We start from the raw sequence: 24156 nt of genomic DNA on the forward strand, positions 1-24156 counted from the left end.
AGCTGGTCCCCGGAGGCGGAAGCTGCATTTCAAGCACTCAAACAACGCTTTGTCACAGCACCAATCCTCACAATGCCAGATCCACAGCGGCAATTTGTTGTGGAAGTGGACGCGTCCAATGAGGGGATCGGAGCTGTCCTGTCTCAACGTGCAGAGAAGGATGGAAAGATGCATCCCTGTGCCTTCTTGTCACGACGACTATCCAAGGCAGAGCGTAACTATGATGTTTGGGACAGAGAGCTTCTGGCTGTCAAAATTGCTTTGGAAGAATGGAGGCACTGGCTTGAGGGGGCGAAGCATCCGTTTGTGGTCTGGACTGATCACAAGAACCTGCAATACATACGCAAAGCCAAGAGACTCAACCCACGGCAGGCCAGGTGGGCGCTGTTCTTTAACCGTTTTCCCTTCTCTCTCACTTACAGGCGGGGGTCTCGTAACGTCAAGCCCGACGCCCTGTCTCGTCTCTATGACCCCGAGCATGTAGCTAAGGAACCAGAGACCATCCTTTCGCCGAACTGTGTGGTTGGAGCCGAGACATGGCAAATCGAGAAGGACGTTAAACAAGCCAACGGTGAGGCAACTCCACCAAATGGATGCCCGCTTGATAGACTATTTGTCCCAGTGCAGCTACGCCCACAGGTGATCTATTGGGCCCACACCTCACTTCTTTCCTGTCATCCGGGAGTCCGACGGACAATGTACGCCATCTCCCGGCGATTCTGGTGGCCTTTCATGGAGCCGGAGGTCCGAGAGTACATCGAGGCCTGCTCGGTATGTGCCCGAAATAAGTCATCCGCCAGATCACGCATGGGCCTGCTGCAGCCCCTTCCCATTCCTTCCAGACCATGGGCAGTTCTTGGTGGACTGGGAGGGGTATGGGCCCAAGGAGAGACGGTGGGTTCCTTCCCGCTTCATTATGGATGACTCTCTAATTGAGGACTTCTATAGGGATCATCCTGATCAGCCTAGGCCGTCGGGAGTCGGTCCTAGAGGGAGGGGTACTGTCACACCGCGGTGAGGTTGTCTTGTCATTTCCTCTTTTATTTTGAAAATTCTGACTCCTTTCGTTTCAGGTCACTTGCCCTTCCTCATGTGGTGTCAGTGTCAACCCTGATTCCTGATTGTGCCCACCTGTTTCCCATTCCCCTCATGTGTTAAATGGTCTGCGTCTCCCCTGTCTTGTGCCTAAGTGTTTTCGTCAGAGCCAGTCACAGTTCTCAGCCTTGTTGTCCTGTCTTTTGTGTGAACTGTGGTTTGTAACTTTGTATACCCACAGTATAGTTTTAGTTAAGGAGTGATTTTGTTTTGTTTGTAGTTTAGACATCTTCCCTTTTGGAGCGCTTTTAGTTTAACATTTAATAGCCTTTGTTTTTTCCCTCTAAACGAGGAGGTTTTTTTTGTTTAATAAATATCTGCCTTGGCCTCAAACTCCTATCCTTGCGTCTGAGTCCTAAATCTGCCACGTCGTGTCATGCACCAATGTGTCCATTTAAGTCTGCACCAATGACAATTCTCTCACTTCTAGGGATGCTCTGCATCATTTCATCAAGGTCCAACCAAAAGTTCTCCTTCTCCTCCAGCTCACATCCTACCTGTGGCACATACCCACTAAGAACATTGATCATCACACCTTCAATTCCTAGCATCAAACTAATCACTCTATCTGACACTCTTTTTACCTCCAGGACGCTCCTAACAAACTCCTCCTTCACGATAACTCCTACTCCATTTCTCTTCCTATCTACACCATGATAGAACAACTTGTACCCTGCTCCTAAACTTCTAGCTTTGCTCCCTTTCCACCTGGTCTCCTGAACACATAGTATATCCACCTTACTCCTCTGCATCATGTCAACCAGCTCTCTATCTTTTCCTGTCATCGTTTCAACATTCAAAGTCCCTACTCTCAGTCCTAGACTCTTGGTGGTCCTCTTCTCTTTCTTCCTACAAACACACCTTCCTCCTCTCCTTCTTCGACCAACAGTATTCCAGTTTCCACCGGCACCCTCACCTGTAGGTCAACAGCACCGATGGCGTTGTTAACCCGGGCCTCGACCGATCCGGTATGGAAGTCATATATTTGATTCGCATGTTTGATTTGGCCAAAGTTTTACGTCGGATGCCCTTCCTGACACAGCCCTCTGTATTTATTCGTGCTTGGGACCGGCACAAGAAGACACTGACTGGCTTGTGTCCCCTTGCGGCTAAATTTTTATTATACACATTATATAGATCATTATTATTACTGACCTATTGTGTGGAAATCTGGGGAAACGCATATAAAACAAATACCGATCCTGTTTTCAAACTGCAAAAAAGAGCCAAAAGAATTATTAATCGATCAAAATATACAGAACCAACTCATTCTCTATTTATTAAATATAAATACAATGAAATTTTACGACTTAGTTGAGTTTAAAATAGCACAAATAATGTATAAAGTACACAACATCTACTCTGCCACAGTACTCAGAAGCTGTTTGAAATTAGAGAGTCCTTATAACATAAGGGGTACAAGTGTCTACAATAAAATTAAAACAAAAACAAATATTAAGCAAAGGTGTGTTTTTGTAAAAGGTGTTAATTTGTAGAATCATTTAGGAACTGACCTGAAAAGATGTCAGTCACTTGCTGAATTAAAAAAAAATTGTTTAAAAGCAAAGTAAAAAAATGAAAAAATTACTTAAATAAGACATGAGCTGTTAGAATTGTATATATGCTGTAATTTCTTTGGATGTATCGGTATGAGTGTAATGAAAATTCTATATGTGAGTATGAGGATATGATTCATAATTGTATTCATATGCCTATGAATTTCATGTACATATGTTGCTGGCAAATGTGCGTATGTTAAAGTGCACTTGTATATCAGACTAGGTTTATACATTTTATTTTGTTGAAATACATTTATCTTATTGTATCTACATAAAGCGAATAAGGGGTAGGACAAGATAAGTGTTTAACTTCCTCCTACCCCTTTTGAACATATAAACTCTTTACTTTCGTTCTATTATTGTTTTTCTTTTTTACTTCAACTTATATTTTATACTTGTAATGTGTTTTGTGTTTTCTTCATGTTTATATGTTCAATAAAACCAAACCAAACCAAAAGATCAACATCAATTCTCAACAACATTTCTGGAGTTAAGTGTTGCAAGGGCAGAATAGTTATTCTCTTCAACACACTAGTTGAGTCATACTTCCTGTCAGGAAGTCTTCAGCATAACGGGCAGCCAGAGGCAGCAACCATCTTCCTCATTGTTGTAAGTTAGAATTTGTTTTTCTAATACATTGTTACTGATTATTGGTGCAAAAATGCTATTTATTCATTTGATTATTATTTAAGTCAAAAAAGCATTATATTTATTGTGTTTGAATAAATAATACCAATACCATACAAAAACACTTTTTATGGCAAGGTTAATAGATTGCCGCATTGGGATGCGACTCCGAGACAATACTGAGTAAGTTAAGTTAAATTATATAATAGAAATAGGACAATATAGCGGGGTAGTTATAGGGATGCAGCTATTAAATATTTTATTACTTGAGTATCTGACTGAAAATTCTAGCAAATAATCAAATATTTGGATAAAATATATTTTGGCTTAAAGAGCATTATAGACACAAATGAGAAAATAAAACCTTTTACTTGATAGCGAACGGCCATTTGGCTCTCAATCATCACTTCCTATTTCTTTAAGTAACATTTAAGTCAAAAAAGCATTATATTTATTGTGTTTGAATAAATAATACCAATACCATACAAAAACACTTTTTATGGCAAGGTTAATAGATTGCCGCATTGGGATGCGACTCCTAGACAATACTGAGTAAGTTAAGTTAAATTATATAATAGAAATAGGACAATATAGCGGGGTAGTTATAGGGATGCAGCTATTAAATATTTTATTACTTGAGTATCTGACTGAAAATTCTAGCAAATAATCAAATATTTGGATAAAATATATTTTGGCTTGAAGAGCATTATAGACACAAATGAGAAAATAAAACCTTTTACTTGATAGCGAACGGCCATTTGGCTCTCAATCATCACTTCCTATTTCTTTAAGTAACATTGTGCATAGCAGCAAACATTTAGACATAGAAACATTTTCCGTGAAGCAGTTTTACAGACAAATGTTCGTCGGCTTAAACATAACATTTATAAGGCATTGATAATAAAAAAAAAAAAGCCTTTATACTATATAACTTCACTTGAGTAGCGAGCATCTTAGCAAGTGACATACTTCGTTACAGTAGATTCATGGCTGTGTGTTTATGAGCTTAAACTTGCTGACAAGGAATGAGACAAATATTCTTTATACTAGTAGAAGTATTTGGAAGGGTTCAAACTAAAATCAAGACATCTTGTGAGGAAACAAATATTTCCTTCATCTGACTTCACTCAAACGCTATAAAATATCTCCACTTAGAGTAGGCTACTACATTGGCCGTGCCTACACTGCAAAATGTTTATGCACCCTGTATGATGTAATTTTGGTCGCGGCCAGTGTTCATTTTCTATGCAAGCTTGTTCAAAGTTCAGTTGACTAATTTTTAAATTAAGTAGTTCAGTTCATAAAATATAATTCAAAATTTGTAATCCTTAGTTTGGCTTTCTGTCTTCCTTCCTTTTTTCTTTCTAACAATATGTTGCTTTAGAATTCTCCAACAAGCATTAAGCAAGTAAATCAGAAAGTAAAGGAATTTATAGTCCATGTTTATTCATCTTCCCGCCAGTGACTCCTCCTAGTTTGGCTGCACACCAAGTTAACTGAGTTAAATTTCTAAACGCTAAACTAAATTTCTTAACGCTTTATTAATGAATTTTAGTGCTGTCAAAGTTAAAGCTCTCAAGAGCCAAAATACTGGCATTTCCCCATTGCTGCATTGAGTCCACGACAGCTGCAACTTTCATCCTACAATGTCATGAAAGAAAACGTCTTGCTTGAATGCTCTTTTTTTTTTCTTTTAATGAGGAATTAAAACAAAAACAGGACTGTAGTCTGTAGTCACGCACAAGCACAAATAGAGGTAGGAACCAGGCAGAAGTAGGATATAAACTGTCACATCCACCAACGTGGTGCCTGCGGGCAACATATATCCCCTAAGAACCACTTGAATAGCCCATGAATGTTCTAAAAATAGCTCACCAGTGATCGGACACTGGACATTACAGTGTGGGGTTTGTGACCACTGACCAGGGTGAGGTCCAAATCAGAAACAAGAAGCCGGGCGCTGCCTGTATTATATGGAGTAAGATCACTGTCAAAAAGGCGCATCTGTAAAAAACGAAAGCGTATCCGTGATAAAGTTTCGTATCCATGACAAACGATTCATATCCGTAATAGTAATGTTTCGTGTGTTTGCGTGTCAAAAATGTGTGTGAATTTTTTTCTTGTTAGTACGAATCAAAATTGTGTGTGTGTGGATTGTTTTCTGGCGAATACGACTCCTCGGTTGTGAATACGCCTCCACTGCTGTAGATTCGAAACCAGAACATGCAAATTACGATGACATCACAGGCAGGTCACAGGGGTAACTAGTCGAGCTGCGATTCCTCTACCTGCGGATGCGGCAAGAACATTTATTTTTTATTTCTTTGCATGCGCCAAGAAGATGGCTCTCAAAAATGTGTATTTAAAAATAATAATAATAAAATAAAATAAAAAATAAATTGGATAGTGGTTACTGACGTTAACGCTACCTGCAGCGATGACACTTTTTATTTAAATTGTATTTTATTATTTAAAAAAAATACTAAAATTTAATTAAAAAAAGATTTCTATAAAATAAATTGGATGCTGACGTTAACGTTACCTGCTGCGATGAGCTGTGTGCGAATCATTTATCATGGATACGAAACATTTATCACGGATACGCCTTCGTTTTTTACGGATACGAAACGTTTATCATGGATACGCCTTCGTTTTTCGTATTTAGAATATCAACCAAATAACATTTAGGTTTAGACTCACAATAGAACAAACAAGAAAGAAGAAGTGCTTTTGGGTAACGTGAACTTTGCAGTCCTGTTTACAAGGAAAATTTTCTGGACACAATATATATTTTCAATTCTATTTCTATTTGTGTTTTAGAGATCGTACATTATCCGTCTGCTGCGGCCATTTTGAGGCAGGTATATACTGTACTTTGACATGACATGGATATTGATGTGCTTTTACGGTACTAGACGTTTAGGTGTTATTGGAAGGACTGATTCTTGCAAGGTAAAATTTTGGTGCAAAGAATTAGCAGAAGCTTCTTGTTTTCTATGAGGAAGTTGACTGAATTAACCAAAACACGCATTGAACTATGACTAAGAATAGTAATAATAGTGAAATACATTTAACAGGCAACAGATGGAGAATACTTTCCAGTTTAATTGCTTTCCCTCCTAGACAATATTGAGTAATTTTAGTTTATTCTTGTCTTTTGTGCAAATTTCAGAGTTAGCAGACTATTACAAATTATAAGACAGTATAATAGTCCCCATAAGGACTAAAAAGTGAATCAAAAAATTATTGTAGATTTGGTTCAGCAGTTGAAACCAGCAACTAGCTATTTCAAAACTATTGTGAAATCTCTTTTAAATTACAGAGAATAATCAACAGCTCACTTCAGTCAGACCAGCATCCTAAACCCCTCAAGTATCTGCCGCCACGTCACTTCTAAAACAAAAAAGAGAACGCTGGATTAGTTAAGAATAGGTCCACTGAAAATGTCTGCCTCAAAGCTCCGCCTGGACATGTGAGTGATCACCAATAGCTCCACAGTTTATCCAACACAATGTGGATTTTGGGTCTTTACCAAAATGTCATTTTCGTTTTCTTGTCAAATTCTTTCCAAAGATTACTAGTGATACCCCAGTGGTAATTCAAGCACATGTCCTCCATGTTCTTTCCTCTATTATCACATTCACTTCAAGTTCCCATTTTCTCTTTTATATCAAGTGTATTATCAGGCATGTCAGCAGTTAAGCTGTCATATATATGTGAAATATGGTTCTTAGTAGTCAAATTATGTGCAGTTACCATAATGAAATATTTTCCCACACTTGTAGGTTCTCTTTTAAGCTTGTCCCTTTCTATGTGAGTCTGAATATAGTGCCTAATTTGTAGGTATGTAAACATATATTTTGGTGGTAGTGTGAACTGAGTTTGCAAGTGGAAGAAGGATTTAATTTAATTCCCCTCAAATCGTTCTCACCCCATTGCATTCCCAACCCAACGCTTGAATCCACTGTCCCATACTGACGGCATGAAGTCAATGTTCCGAGCCAACAACATGGTACGCGAACTTGCTCCTCCTAATCTCGTCATGACTGCCCTCAACGTATGCCTAATCCATTTTCAATCCTAAAATTTGTCCACCATTCCTAACTCAAAAAGGGGGGAAAGGCTCTGCACTGAGTTCTTCTCTAATTGAAGCCATTGAATAGTGCTGGGCAATACAGAAAAAAACTACTATCACAATATATGGTATTTTATGTCATGATAACAATATATGACGGCATATTTTCAGTTTTTCTCAACAAAAAAAAAAATTAAACACACTATGACTGTTTACCTTTTCTCATTTTATTTTGAAGTGACATTAACCAGATCTGTATCAAAAGAGAAATGTATCATGTAGTGCTGCTATACAAAATTATGAAATGTTCACAACAGAGGCACAGTAAACACTGACATATTTTTCACAAATGTATTTATGAATCTAAATAGGAGATACAAAAAATGTTTCAGACAGAAATTGTTTAAAAGTAAATGATCAGCTCTACTGTATTGTTGTTTTGAAAACAATTTTTGTGCAGATTTCAAGTCAAAATCAAAACTCAGGACTGCAGAATAACAATATTTAGTGATATGAAAGGTATTCACTTATACTTAGTATATCCATCCATTTTCTCAATCGCTTATCAAGTCTGTAAATGTAATCTTCCTCCTCCCGATTGACGTGCAGGACGCCGTAACAATCACATCACTTCCTGTTTAGCTAAGTGCGCATTACTTTTTCTCCTCAGAAACTCATCAAAAGGCCAGCTGTTTTGTTATTAAAAGTTTGCCACGCTCCTCTTTAATGCGGTACCAGCGAGAACTTTGTAAAAAGTCTAATCAATCACCCATGCACTTAAATTAATGCCAGCTTCACAATAACGTTAGCCGGTTAGCAAAGCAATTAACAAGGCTTGTGACAGCTTTGAGGTATTTTCCCCTCATTAATCACGTCTTGTAATCTGTTTGGGAGAACTTCGATACTTGTGACTGAGGAAGTGCTTCTTATACGCCGCCACAAAGGCTGTGATGACTAATTTAATTGTAGGTAACGTAAGCATCCCAACAAAGTTTTGGGGGGCTTTCTCCACCGTTCAATTTTCACAAAAACTTAAAAACCTGTGTTTTAATGATGCTAAAACTGCACATTTGGCCCCGCAAACGGCTATGCTTGTTTCACACAGCTGTCACTAGGTTATTTCAATGAGCCGAAATGAGTACCCAGCATGCTTTGAGGTGGTCTTAAAAAAAAAGTTAAATAATAATTACGGGTTTGTTGTTTTAGTTAAGTTTTTCAAAGTAGTAGTATTCGTTATTTGCATTTACCCACCTCATTTTCTGTTAATTTTCATTGACTACAAGCGGTTCAGATAATGATGGATGTTAGATTTACTTTGGCACGTAAGCTTGTAATGTATAACGACTATGTATCATTCACTGCCATGTGCACTTGCTCATGCTGCCACCTAGTGACAGCTGTGTGAAACAAGCACAGAATTAATGCTTTTGTCTGTCAAACAAGCGTTCTCTGTCACTTATGTTGTTTGCTTTTTGCTGTGTCAAATGACTATAGACACGATAGGAATAAAATGACACAATCTTTTTTTTTTTCTATTGTCTTCACGATAAATATCATCATATTGCCCAGGAGTACCATCTAATATCCTGGTACTATAACCATTGAGTAATAACAATGAGTTGACTCAGTCAGTAGTAATGTTTCAGGTTCGGTAGGAATAACCTTCCCTTATCCTTTGTTAAGCACATTACTTTTAGTCTCACTCGAGGTCGTTCATTTGGCCAAACAAACCTGGAAATGAGTGTCCAACGCTGTAAATGTAGACAATGGGGACCCATATTGGCAATTCCCTAAATAAATATAGGCATCTTGGTAATATATTAATTTTGACAGCTTCTATTCTACCAAACAAAAAGAGTGGGAGCACATCCCACCTTGTCAAGTCGCCTTGTTTTAATAGACTATCATACCGTAGTTTGCTTTAAATAATTATGTGGAAATGGAAGTATAATCCCCAAGTATAGTTTAACTGAGGTGGCCAGGATCCCAACATCATTGCCTCGATTTGTTCTCATTAACTTTGTAACCAGAGATTAAACCATATCTATGCAAACACTGAATGAGCACAGCAATTGAATATAGAGGATCTTGCAAAAATAACAAAATGTCATCCGCAAATAACGCTATTTTATATTGATTTCCTATATCATCAGTGAAAACTGTGTATTTGAAGGACTCTGCCAGAGGCTCAATACTTAAAGCAAGTAGGGGACAATGCATCCCCCTGTCTTGTCCCTCTTTGGAGTTTAAAGAATTTTGAGCAATATCCACTCACTCTCACTCTGGACTTTGGATCCTGATAAAATAGTGTAATCCATTTTACAAATTTGTCTCCGAACCCCATGTTCAGCAACGTCTGCATCAAATACAACTAATCTCCTCGAGCATAGATGTTCACTTTTTAGACAAGTTGAAATTTGAAAGGTCTAAATCGGAAGTATAATGTGGGAGTTATTGCATGGCAAAACTTAAAAATTTTAATGTCTGTCCCATTGAAAATGGATGTGAAAAAGTTAATATTAAATGTTAAATTGTACGAAAACTAAGTCATATGGAATCAGACGATATTTTCCTAAAATGGCGTGAATGTTTGAAGCAAGTTGAAATCTAAACGGTGTAAATCAGAAGTATTACGTGGGAGTTACCGCACGACAAAATGCTGTTCCAGTATTCACACAATAAAGCTGACTTACTTACTTTTGTCCCTGGACATTTGGACACCCTACAAGATGGCGTGAGCCCTGTGTACTGCCCTATATAGAGACTAGTGTGCACATTCGGACACAGCCATGGATGGACTAATTTTAAGCATCATCTGTAAGTGACTTTTAAGACACTATTACATGTGTAATATAGATATAATGATGTATGTGTGAACTAAATGACAGTTAGTGTTTGCTTACCTTAAATGACAATTGCTAGCGCGCTAATGTAAATCGCAATTGCTAACCGTTCAGCATAGGATAATTTTGTTGGTGTTTAATAATGCATATGCACAAATGATAATAAATAAGTAGAAGGTATATCCACTCAATTCAACTCACCTTCAATTATTAATAATAATAGTAATAATAAAAATAAATAATTTTATGGAGTGGTGTTTGGGGGGGGGGGGGATTATTCAATGGAATAATCTATAGGATAATCTATTTTTTTATTTTTTTATTAGATTGTGACAGCCCTACGCTGGATGTCTCCTTGTTGGCAAATTATAGTCCCATCTCAAAACTTCCCTTCTTCACTGAGATTCTCGAAAAAGTGGTTTTTAATTCAGCAATTTCTTAAACCCAAATGGACTCTGATCAATTTCAATCAGGTTTCAGATCTCTTCACAGTACAGAATCAGGCCATATTAAGGTACTAAATGAGATACTGTAAGATTGAACACGGACGCAGGGAAGGTGTCTGTGGATGTCAATGCAGTGTTTGATACAGTTGATCATAATATACTGTTGAACAGGTTGGAAACTTTGGTGGGATTAAATGTTCACCCTAAATGTTTCAGGTCTGACCAGGAGGGAAGCAGATAGTCAAAGAAAGTTTCAAATCTGAGCGAATGGCCATGGCATCTGGGGTCCCTCAAGGGTCATTTCTTAAACCCGTTTTGTTCAATGTTGTATAACGTAAACACGTAAACAAATTGCTACAACAACAAAAATAACTGTTCACCACACTTTTGAATCAGCAACAGGAACATTTCAAAGGTTTCGTAAAAATTATACTGGACTCAAGTAATACACGCCTTGACAATATCACAAGGGAATTACATGAAGTAAAAGTGAGTTTTCACGACACACAGAATGAGGTTGATGACCTTAAAATGACTCAAACTACACATACGGAAAACTATAAAACAATGCCAACAGAAATGTATAAGATATGTGACAGCTTACTCATTCTGAATGACAAAATTGAATATTTAGAAAGACAGTCGAGGAGAAATAACTTAGTGATTGATTGATGGATTGGAAGAAACACCTGGAGAGACATGGGCAGATACTGAAGAAAAAGTCATGAACATTTTCAAGGAGAAACTACAGCTGAAGGAGAAGATTGAGGTGGAGCGGGCTCATTGGACAGGGAAATCTGAACCTGGGAGGACCAGACCCAGGCTGATCGTGGTCAAACTTGAAAAATATAAAGACAACACAAAAATTCTACAAAAAGCAAAGTATCTCAAGGGTTTAAACATGTACATAAATGAGGATTTTACTAATATCATTCGACAAAAACTGAAAAAACTGATACCAAAACTGAAAGCAGCACGTGAAAGAGGAAAGATTGCCTACCTACGCTACAATAAACTTATAATTCACCCACGCACACCAAGACAACATGCCCAACATAATTTAGCAATAAGTTGAACGAATACACAGCACACCTGAATAACAAAACTGACAAATACCACATTATAAACGGCAAATCTACACACCAATGAAACCAATAAAATTGTCAAATACCACATAAAATAAGACAAATCTATATACTAAAGAAACAAATTTAAAAACTTTTGACTATGTTGAACACAATAATTTTGATCCAGAAAGCAGTCTTGATCCAGATATTTTTTTCTCTAGAAATAATTATGACTTTGTATGTGAATACTATATCAATGATCAATTTAATGCAAACTTAAATACGGATCGTCATACATTTTTAATTATGCACTTTAATAAGAGAAGTCTCTATAAAAATGTCACTGAAATTAAGGAATACTTGAGTAAAATGAAAAAAATCAAAGTCATAACCATATCAGAGACTTGGCTTGATAATGGGAAAATAAGTGACGTAGGAATGGAACAGTATGAATTGTTTACAGTAAACAGGAAAATCAGGAAAGGAGGCGGGGTTGCAATATATGTGGACAAAACCTTGAGATGCAATGAGATTGATGGTCTGACATATTCCATGGATAATATAATGGAATGTTTAATGGTCAAAATACACTTTTAAAAAGCATCTAATGTAACTATTAGCTTTGTATACAGAACCCCAGGATCCTGCCTTGACATTTTTAATGATTTTCCCCCCCGTATGCTTAGTTATTTAAACGATAAAAAAACACAAATATTATGTGGGGACTTTAATATTGATTTACTAAACCCAACACCCAAAAACAACAGACTTTATCAATATCATGCATTGAAGTGGCCTCTTTCCTTTAATAACAAAACCTAGTAGAATAACAACAAATATTTACAAATAAAATCGATCAGAAAATCCAAAGTGGACTCCTTATAAACGATATAACTGATCACCTGCCTGTCTTTGCAGCTTTTCAAGATTATATTATATATTATATTATATATTATATATATAAAAAAGTGAAACACACAGCCTTTACATCGATAACAATACAAACCCAACATACTATTGCTGCCTTAAAGATGGACCTAGAAAAACAACTATAATTTCATTATTCAATAAACACTGTCCATTAAAAACAGTTACTAGGAAGAAACGAGGTTGACACGGGATAGAAAATGCATGCACAAAGAAAAACCTGTTATATAAACGTTTTTTAATATTAGGAACTAAGGATGCTGAACTAAATTATAAGAAGCATAAAAATAAATTAGTTAATATTATAAGAGTAAGTAAGAGAGAATATCACCAATTATTACCAACATTAAAACAGAATAGCAGTAACACACAAGAAACATGGAGAATATGAAACAGCATAATAAATAATGTATTTAAAAAAATCAATCACTTGGAACATTTTATAAATGATAAAAGTATTCTTATTGATATTATTATAAATTAATTCAATGACTATTTTATTATGTTGATAGCAAATTAGCAAAATATATCCCTGAGCCAAGAAATAGATATTAAATAAATAAATGCATTAAGAACAATTCCTCCACCATGTTCCTTAGTGCAGTAAATGATACAGAAATATTAAATGTTAATAAATAATTAAAAAATAACGAGTCTACAGATTGCTTTAATATTGATTTGGTATTAATAAAACATATTATTCAATATGTAGTGCAGCCTTTTACATACGTCTGTAACCTTTCCTTCAAGACTGGTATTTTCCCAGCTAAAATGAAAACAGCAAAAGTTATTCCGATTTATAAAAGTGGAGAGACACTTCTATTTTCAAACTATAGACCTATTTCCTTACTTCCACAGTTCTAAAAAAAAATCCTAGAAAAACTATTCACACATAGACTATATAAATGTATTGAAAACATAATTTGCTAACTGAAAGTCAATATGGTTTTAGATAAAATAGATCCATCTCTATGGCATTAATGGAGCTTGTGAAAGAAATTGACACAAGTATAGATAACAAAGAATTTACAGTTGGGGGAAAAAACCTTTGATACGATAGATCACAACATATTTATGGAAACATATGGCATAAGAGGTCTGCCATCAAAATTGATTAAGAATTACCTAGAAGATAGATATCAATATGTACATCTTAACATTTTCAAATCAAATCAGTTAAAGATTACTCATGGTGTCCCCCAAGGGTCTGTGCTTGGTCTTAAATTATTTATATTATATATTAATAATATTTGCTGTGTATGTAATAATGCTTTTAAAAAAAAGTTATATTTGCTGATGACATAACTATATTGTTCTGGAGAAAATCTCGGGCAGCTTCTGAGTACTGTGGAAAAAGAGCTAAATATACAAAAAAAACTGGTTTGACACAAACAAATTATCTTTGAATCTAGACAAAACAAAGTTTATAATCTTCGGTACTAGAAAAATTAAACATCAAATCAAAATTACTATTGAATCCATAGAAATTGAAAGAATAAATGAAATAAAAATTCTCGCCGTTGTAATTGATGCAAAATTGTGCTGGAAATCGCACATAGAAAATGTTTATGTTTATAAATGTTTTGTATTCTCTATAAAATCAAATATTTTTTAAATAAGAAGTCATTATATACATTATATTGTGTATTATTATAAACTGGGAGCCAGGTCCACTCCTCACGATGTTACCTTTTTTTGACTATGATTTCCTGTTATCTCATACCTTGAGCCATCACAAGTTGATAGGGACCACCCCCAACTCGGGGCCGTTTGGTCACAGGGTCCCAAAAAACACCCCTTTTGGGAAAAGCTTCTGGCGAAATTGTGTATTTGCAAATCTCAAGGTACAGCAATTGCATAAATGGTCAGAAAATTCAAAAATTTTGCATGGTGTATCCTGACACATGGGGGAACTAGCAGGAAAATAATCATGGGCTTCCTGTATTTCAATTCTCAAATATCACCCTCAACATACACTAAAAGATTAAAAAATGTCACTCCCCCTGACAAATTACCATCATGATTCATTTCCTTTTATTATACATCTTACTGCCTCGAATGTATATTAAAAAATTTCCCACATTTGTAACCTTTAATTTAAGATTAACTTTCTATTTGAAGTATTAGAAGAGATATGGCCAAATACTCCACTGAACCTTAAATCAGAAAAATAAAAGATATTTCCAGAATTACCATTCCAAATGGGATTAAGCTATTTTTCTGCATCTATATCAGATAAAATCTTAAAGGGACTACACCATGGTATTTTAAGCCCTTCCAGAGTTAACTATAGGCATATAATGATGAAATCTTACCTTTGACACAATCGCGATGTAATTTCTTATGAAATATATATTAGTTATTTAGGTGGATATTTTTCTTACCCGGAAGTCAAACCCGGCCTCTCCCCCTGTGGCTGCCGCGCCCCTCTCATGAAGCCATCAATTCTTGAATAAACATTTGAAACAAAACAGGTCCTTGCCGCAAGAAATCCTGGAAGAGGAGTGGAGCAGAGAGGTTAGAGGAAAAGAGGAAAAAAGCACAACAGCAGGTCGCGAACCCGCGCACTGTTGCTTATGGGGCGAGCGCACTATCCACTTTGGGGATTATGTCACCCTCAAACCATAGTGGTTCTAACTTGCCAGTCTCTGTGTTCATGTGAAATCCATGGTCGAGAAGGGATGGGATCTCTGGGTAGTGCAATTGAGCCTTCTTCCAGACACATACCTGGAAGTTGACTCTTCTTATGTGCTGGAAGGTACTGGAAGGGTCTCTCTGTTGACCTCTCCACCTTCCCACCTTGCAAGAGGGTCCTCTTCCAGCACATAAGAAGAGTCAACAACCAGGTACAGTGGCTTGAAAAAGTATTCATCCCCTTTGAGTTTTTCAACATTTTGGCACAGTACGACCACAAACAAATATATTTTATTGACATTTTATGTGAAAGTTAAACACAAAGTAGCACACAATCTTGAAGTGAAACAAAGGCCCAATCCCAATACCGCCCCTTACTACTCATCTCGTCCCTCCCCCTTATTAATGCGCGTTTACACGGACAAAGGAGTTTCCCAATTCTCTGTAAAATGTAGAGGAAAGGTTAGAGACGAGGGCTGCAGGTCCCTTTTCACGGTTCTCCCTTACTACAGTCACGCCCCCTCGGCAACATCGCGGGAAGCAATGGCGGAAGTAATGGTGACACCAGTAAATAACAAAACGCTGGAGACACGTAAATGTAAGTATGCTAATATTTATTGAATATCATAGTATTGATAGTGGTTTTATTGAATGTTCTATACTTTGGCAAAAATTGGCACAATTGAATGTTATTCGCTATTGTCGCATCCGTTACGTCACAACCAGGACGCAGCTGCGGTGGCTCGGGGTGACTGCATTGGATAGCAATAATATGTTCCCAATTCCGAGAGGGATATTTTTTTTCTTTGCCTCCACGAAGAAGTAGATGGGAGGTGAAGAGGAAGTAATGGGATTGGCCCAAAGTGTCTATCTTATTTCAAACCAGTTTTATAACTACAAAACTGAAAAGTAGGGTGTGCAAAAGTATGCAATAGCCCCTGAACTAATACTTTATCGACCCCCCTTTTGCTGCAATTACAGCTTCAGGACTTGGAGTATGTCTCTATCTAGTTTTGCACATCAGGAGGCTGAAATGTTTTCCCTTTCCTCCTTGCAAAACAGCTCCAGCTCAGCTAGGTTAGATAGAGAGCGTTTGTGAACTGCAACCTTAATCTTTAGTCAGCATTATGAAGACTGGTCCAGGGCAATGTTTTGGAGATTTTTAAAGCAAGAGAAGGATACAAAACTATTTCAAAAACTTTGAACATCACAGAGTACTGTTCAATCAATCATCCATAAGTGGATGGTGTACCAAACAACCACAAATCAACCAAGACAAGGCCGTCCCTCCAAAGTTTCTGACCGAAGAAGGAGGGCACTCATCAGAGAAGTACCCAAGAGGCTTTTGATCACTCTAAATCAGGGGTGGGCAAACTCATTCCTCGAGGGCTGAAGTCCTGCAAGTTTTGGATGTTTCCCTTCTTCAAAACAGCTGATATATGATCACCTCATCAGCAAGCTCTGTGCTCTCCTTTTCCTAAAAAGGCTGTTTTTTGGCCCCTGTGAGTTGGGGGTGGTCCCTATCAACTTGTAATGGCCCAAGGTATGAGATAACAGGAAATAATAGTCCAAAAAAAGGTAACAAAAAACATCCTGAGGAGTGGACCTGGCTCCCGGCCTATTACTGCCATATTTGACTTATTGTGTGGAAATATGGGGAAATACATATAAAACTAACACTCAATCTGTCTTTATGATACAAAAAAGAGCAATACGAGTTATTAATCACTCACATTATATATTTTTTATATATAATAAATCCGTTATTCATTAAATTAAATATTCTCAAATTTTATGACCTAGTCAAACTTAAAACAGCACAAATAATGTATTAAGTATACAATAACCAACTTTGCCAGAGTATTCAGAAGTTGTTTGAACTCAAAGAGGGCTGCTGCTATGGGTTAAGGGACACAAGTGACTTTAAAAAAACAATGATAAGAACAAACACAAAGCAAATGTGTGTTTCTGTTAAAGGGGTTAATCTGTGGAACAATTATGAAACTGAATTGAAAAACTGTGAATCACTTGCTATGTTTAATAAGAGGTTTAAAAATATAGTGCTGCAAAAATATGTAAATCAGGTATGAATATAAATTGATCATATTGTGATTAGATTATTTGTATATGTAGGGCTGTATTTTATCTTTTACTTTTTTGCGTAAGCGTTTATAACTTACACTCATATTTGTAAAGTGCATGTTCTGTTTATTTTCCTTCTTTTTTTCCCCCATAATTTGGCAGATATACGAACAACCATTCTCACTCACATTCATAGCTAAATGCACTTTATTTGTTTGGACAATAATTAATTTTATAATGTTTTTGTCAGGTCATGAATCATCATTTGCTTTTTGTCCTGCTGTCCATCTACCTGTCAGTGGCTCCAAATGGTTAGTAAAATCTTTTGTTCTATTTCGTCCCTCATCAACCGCCAGATGGCGGTACTCAACCGCACGGAAAATGCCTTTGCGCACATGCTAACGAGACTGCATACCAAATAGACATGATGATCCATGATGTGTGTATAAAAGGCCATGGAACCCGAAAGACCTCAAACCTTCTTGCGCATTTGACTTGACTCTTGCTTTGCCATTCTTCTTGTCCGTTGCTGGAGGCCTGTGATCGTGTCGATCGGGGCTGCGGGTTTATTTCCTCCGCCCTCCTTTGGCTGCAATGGTGCGTTGGGTTTTTTTGACGCGTATTTGACCTGCATTGCGATGTGAGGTGCACTTTCCTTCACTTTTGCTATTGCGAGGTCATCTTTTCTCCCTGCTAACGGGACTTCTTGTTGTGCCTCTTCTGGCGTTATTCAGCATACGCACTCGCGGTCGCCGGCTGCCGCTTTCACCAGCGACCCGCCTCACTGTGCTACTGTGGACGCAGTGGTTCCACCTGTTCCCATGTATTACGGCGCCTCGAGGTAGGTACCAAGGTGCAGACATACATCTTTCTAGTGGCTGCTTTGATGAGCCCTTGCTAGTGATGGTATTGTGAGCCGTACGCTCTCCTAGTTGGTGGCGTCACGCACGTTACGCCTTTAATGTCTTTGTAGACTTTATTACGCCTTTGATGTCTTTGTAGACTTTGTCCAGTGTCTTCTTGTGCACGGCCGTCCCAAGCCCGGATAAATACAGAGGGTTGTGTCAGGAAGGGCATCTGACGTAAAACTTTGGCCAAATCAAACATGCGAATCAAATGTTTGACTTCCATACCGGATCGGTCGAATCCCGGGTTAACAATGACTGCCATCGGTGCTGTTGACCTACAGCAGTGGTGTCAAAGTTCGGTCCTCGAGGGCCCGAGTCCTGCATGTTTTAGAGGTTCAACACAGCTGATTCATATTTAAGCTCATTAGCAAGCCCTGCAGGAGCCTGATAATTATCCTGATCATTGAATCAGGTGTGTTGGAGTAGAGATTTAAATATATATAAATATATATATTTATATATATTCTCAGATGGGCCAAGTGGCGGACTTTATTTTCCGCCATCGTCTGCCTCTGGGGGATTGGCGTCTCCACACGGAGGTAGTACGCACCATTGGGGATTGCTTCGGCAAGGCGTCGGTCAATTTGTTCGCCTCAGAGGAATCCACTCACTATCCCTTCAAGTTTTCCCTAGGGGAGCACAGCAGCCCCCTGGGCCAGGATGCTTTGGCCGGTGCGCCTTTTGTATGCTTTTCCGCCTCTCCCCCTCATTCCCCCTTATAGTTCTCTCTTCTATGCAGTCTCTGCTCTTCTGAACCGTCAACTCCGCCTGTGATTTTGGCCGCTCATGGGCTCGACGTGCCGCTGACGGACTGCTCGGCCTCTGTCAGGCATACGGTCCTTAATGTCAGGGCTCCTTCCACTCGTTTGCAGTATGCTAACGGGTGGAAGTTGTTTGCGGAGTGGTGTGCCGGCTGCAGGTTGGACCCCGTGTCTTGCCCAATTCCCGCTCAAGGTTTACGTTGCTGCCATTTCGGTCCGGCATGCTGCTGTTGATGCATGTGGCCTTCCTCACCCACCTCGTGTCCTCTTTCAAATCGCTGGCCGAGGTGGAACTTTGTTGGTAGTCGCGGTTGCATCCGCTAAGCGGGCGGGGGAGCTCCACGCTCTGTGTGTCAGCCCCGCATGTTTTCGTTGGCACCCCAATGAGGCATGTGTCACACTATGGCCAAATGCCGCTTTCGCCTCGGTCGTTTTGCGGCCCCGTTGGACGCGGATGTCGATCCGAGCCTTTTTTGCCCAGTGAGGGCCCTCCGCTCTTATGTTGATGCTACAGAGCGTGCTTCCGTGAGTCTGAACTCAGCTTTTTGTGTCTTACGATGGTCCTGTAAAAGGTGCTTGTCTCTCTAGGCAACGTCTATCACTGGATCGGTGATGTGATTCAGCAGTTGTACCAGATCTTTGGTCATCCCCCGCCTCCTGCTGTGCGCAGTCATTCTATTAGAGGTGTTTCTACGTCTTGGGCCGTTCTGAAGAACGTGCCCCTGGAGGACGTCTGTGCTGCTGCTTCTTGGTCATCGCCTAGCACCTTCTCCAGGTTCTAGTTTGGATGTCACCACTTCTCGTCTGCTGGATGTGGTCCTCGGTCATTCAGAGGCCCCCCTGTGAGGTTTTCGGCAATTCGTGCTGTTCATCTGGTGGTCAATGAGGGACAAAACAGAACGACACTTATGTATGTAACTACAGTTCTGAGTCCCAAACGACCGCCAGAGTAGCTTGTCACTTTGAACCCTCGTGTTCGCGCGAGTAGGTTCTAAGGGACTGTCTTCCGGGGTTCCATGGCCTTTTATACATATGACAAATCACCCGGTAGACAATGACTATGTGTCTATTTGGTATGCATTCTCGTGTGTGCAAAGGCATTTTCCGTGCTGTTCAGCACTCGTAGAACCGTATACATACTTAACTGTCGTTTTAAAAAATATGCAAAAAAAAAAGGGTTAACATAAATTAATCATTATCATCTCTTAAATTGTATGACATGCTTTATATATGATATTCTGATCCCTCACATTCATATTTGTAATGCAGAAGTGTGTTTTTGTATGTCTTTTTATTTGTAGGATGGTGTCAAAAAGAAGAGGTTTGCTTTAAGTCCATAGTAAACTCCTGCAATGATTGTGTCAGATCCGGGCCCTTCTGTGCTTGGTGTCAACAACTGGTATGTTTTAACTTTTAAGCACAATCTATGATTTTCCCATTTGATCATTCGATCTTATAAGTGAGTTGAATTTAGGCTGAACTTTTCGATTAAAAAAACAAACAAACTTAAAAGCGCACATTCTTTTTCACGAGTCATTAGCCTATTTTCTAAAGTCTCCATTAGTAACGTTGTTATTATGCAAGGAAACATTTCATCTTGATTTATGTTGAGATGGTTATTACCCTGTTGCAGCCAACTAATTGCCTTTTAGAACCCATTCCAGCAACTTTTTTCCGGACTTTCTAGCAGAGTCGTTTTGAATTGTTTTTTCTAGACAGGTGCCTTTCCGTCAGAAGTATGTGAACTGTCATAAACAAATAAAATAAATGTTCCGGGTTGAGAGTCAGTGCACCAGAGTTTATCGTTTCTTTTTTTCAGACATTTCTTTTTTTCAGACATTTATTTTTTCCGGTAAAGGGAAAATCCTCTTCCCTAGCTTACAGTTTTGGCTTTCATTTAATGAAAAAACATCAAATATATACAGTAATCAAACCACACCAAAAACTCAATAACATACTAAAACAGGAACTGATGTCTATTTATGGGTAGTGGAGAACAAATTGAAACTATATGTGTCAAACACAAAGTGCATGATGTTGGGCTCCAAATATGCTATGAATGAAGCTTAATTTTTTTTTAATTTTAGCCTTTTGGCTGTCGAGTATCGTGTTTCAAGCAACTTTTCTTAGCCGACTCGGGGGAGCTACCCAGCGCACGTATGCTCACTCCGCCAAAACACTCCCGCAAAACTTGTTTTAACAACAAATGAGGATACTGTGTATAGGATACACATACAATCCTATACTCTGTATAGGATTTTAAAATAAAAACTGCAAATATATAATCATGAATTAACATCTTATGAACGGATGTCAAGTTTAATATATCTAAGTTTAAGTATACTGGTAGTTTTTGAAGACATTAAGTAGAGGAATTGCATTGACAAGCTATTGTTCGTATGTTCATACTGTCTCAGCTATGACAATACAATGGCCCAGGTAAGAGGAAATACAGTCTGGAGGGAAAGTCACAATCCAAAGTTAGGCTTCAAATATTTAAATGAAAATGACTTCAATGTGTTCAGTTTTGGTGAAAACTAGCAACACGAGATGAACTAGCAAGTCCGCACCGGATTACGAGCTATGATTGTATAATAAATCTTACCTTTCTAATAAAACTACTTTCTTTCTGCCCACTTTGGCTCTGGATGGTCAGCAGGTGCTTCCAGATGACTGGACAACTACAGCAAATATGATCAAGGAGACAGGTAGGACAGTCCTTGGTGTGTCATCTGGAAGGAAAGGGGATAATTTGACTTGGTGGTGGAATGAGGAGGTACAGAAGTGAATCAGAGAAAGAGGTTAGCTAAGAAGAAGTGGGACACTGAGAGGACTGAAGAAAGTAGAAAGGAGTACAGCGAAATGCAGCGTAAAGTGAAAGTAGAAGTGACAAAGGCCAAACAAGGGGCTTACAATGACTTGTATGCTAGGTTGGACAGTAAGGAGGGAGAGAGTGATCTATACAGGTTGGCAAGGCAAAGAGACAGCGATGGGAAGGACGTGCAGCAGGTTAGGGTAATAAAGGATAGGGATGGAAGTGTGTTAACAGATGCCAGTAGTGTGATGGGAAGATGGAAAGAGTACTTTGAAGAGTTGATTAATAAGGAAAATGAGAGAGAACGAAGTAGCAAAGATTAGTAAGGATTAAGTGAGAAGGGCATTGAACAGGATGGAGAGTGGAAAGGCACTCGGTCCTGATGATATACCTGTGGATGTATGGAAGTGTCTAGGAGAAGTAGCAGTAGAATTTCTGACTGGGTTGTTCAACAGGTTCTTAGATAGTGAGAAGATTTCTGAGGAATGGAGGACAAGTGTGCTTGTGCCCATTTTTAAGAACAAGGACGACGTGCAGAGTTTTGGCAACTTCTTTTCCTTTTGGCTTTTCCCTTCAGGGGTCGCCACAGCTACAGAGGAATAAAGCTGATGAGCCACACAATGAAGCTATGGGAAAGAGTAGTTGAAGCTTGACTGAGGGCAGAGGTGACCATTTGTGAGCAGCAGTATGGTTTCATGCCCAAAAAAAAAAGAGTACCACAGATGCAGTATTGGCTTTGAAGATGTTGATAGAGAAGTACAGAGAAGGTCAGAAGGAGCTGCATTGTGTCTTTGTAGATCTGTGACAGAGGAGTTTAAAGTGGATGTAGGACTACATCAGGAATCAGCTCTGAGCCCCTTCTTGTTTGCTATGATAATGGACAGGATGACAGACGAGGTTAGACAGGAAATCTCCATAGACTATGATGTTTGCTGATGACATTGTGATCTGTAGTGAAAGCAGGGAACAGGTGGAGGAGAAGCTAGAGGCATGGAGGTTTGCCCTGGAAAGGAGGGGAATGAAGGTTAGCAAGACGGAGTATCTGTGTGTGAATGGGGGGGGGGGGCAAGTGGAAAAGTGAGGTTATAGGGAGAAAAGACCAAGAAGGTGGAGAAGTATTCAGGGTCAACAGTCCAGAGCAATGGAGAGTGTGGAAAATAAGTGAAGAAGCGTGTGCAGGCAAACTGGAACGAGTGGAGAAAAGTGTGTGATAGAAGAGTTTCAGCTCAAATGAAAGGAAAGGTTTATAAAACTGTGGTGAGGTGGCAGAGATGAAGATGCTGAGATTCTCTTTGGGAGTGACCATGATTGATAGAATCAGTAATGAGTACATCAGAGGGACAGCACAAGTTAGAGGCTTTGGAGATAAAGTCAGAGAGGCCAGACTGAGATGGTTTGGATGTGTCCAGAGAGAGATATTCAGTATATTGGCAGAAGGATACTGAGTTTCCAAATGCCAGGCAGGAGTTCTAGAGGAAGACCAAAGAGGAGGTTTATGGATGTAGTTAAAGAGGACATGAAGGTAGTTGGTGTGAAAGCAGAGGATGCAGAGGACAGGCTTAGATGGAGGCAACTGATTCGCTGTGGCGACCCCTAAAGGGAAAAGCCGAAAGGAAGAAGAATAAAGAATAAAAGTGCAAATATCTCTGGCATCTTATTCCCTGAATTTTCTTTTAAAACGATTAAGTATCAAAATATGAACATACCGTGGTGAATGCCATTATCCTGGTCACATGACTGTGAAGGCGTATCCAGTTCATAAACGACAGCTCCCGTTGTTCACTTGAATGGGAGTTTGCTGACGTAATGGGCAAAAAAAAGGCCGTCTTCTATACCAAATGCTGCACCAATAGGGTTGATCTCAAATGACGTCACATTTTCCCTCATTAATATGCATGAGTCGGGCAAAATAACAGAGTAGGAAACACATCATTTTGGAAGAGAATGTCCCAGGCGTGAAATTTCAACATGATTTAATCGACAAACACACTTTGGAACAGCTTAAACGGTGGTTGACATGCAGAGACCTCAAAGTGGGCGGAAAGAAAGCAGTTTTCATAGAAAGGTTAGATTTATTTTATGATCGTTGCTGCCACTCCGGTGCGATCTAGATGACTGCAAATCTCGCGCGCTAATTTTCATGAGAACGAAACACATTAAAGTCACGATTTTCATTTGAAGATTTTAAGCCTACCTTTGGGCTGTTACTTCTGTCTAGTTACTTTTGCTAAAGTGGAGACACAGTGACCGCTCACATTGTGACACTGATCAACTAGCATGTTGTTGTAAGCATAGGGTTCTACAGTCGTGATTTTTG

General features: G+C 38.7%; 1 protein-coding gene across 2 annotated transcripts in view; it reads left to right on the forward strand.

Moving 5' to 3' along the window:
• Positions 1-3199: 3199 nt before the first annotated feature.
• Positions 3200-24156, forward strand: part of itgb2 (integrin, beta 2) — a 67229-nt gene continuing 46272 nt past the window's right edge. The window contains exons 1-3 of one of the 2 annotated variants that reach the window (XM_086090906.1): positions 3200-3263; positions 17606-17666; positions 20326-20423. In XM_086090906.1, the coding sequence (XP_085947032.1) occupies positions 17609-17666; positions 20326-20423 (156 nt within the window). In that variant the 5' untranslated portion in view covers positions 3200-3263; positions 17606-17608. Of the gene's footprint in view, positions 3264-15809; positions 15872-17605; positions 17667-20325; positions 20424-24156 lie in introns of those variants that run through there. The other variant, XM_086090907.1, reaches the window with a different exon arrangement.

The sequence above is a fragment of the Leptonotus elevatus genome, chromosome 12, assembly GCF_054856555.1.
Source record: "Leptonotus elevatus isolate MCC_2025b chromosome 12, RoL_Lele_1.0, whole genome shotgun sequence".
Classification (NCBI taxonomy): Eukaryota; Metazoa; Chordata; class Actinopteri; order Syngnathiformes; family Syngnathidae; genus Leptonotus; species Leptonotus elevatus.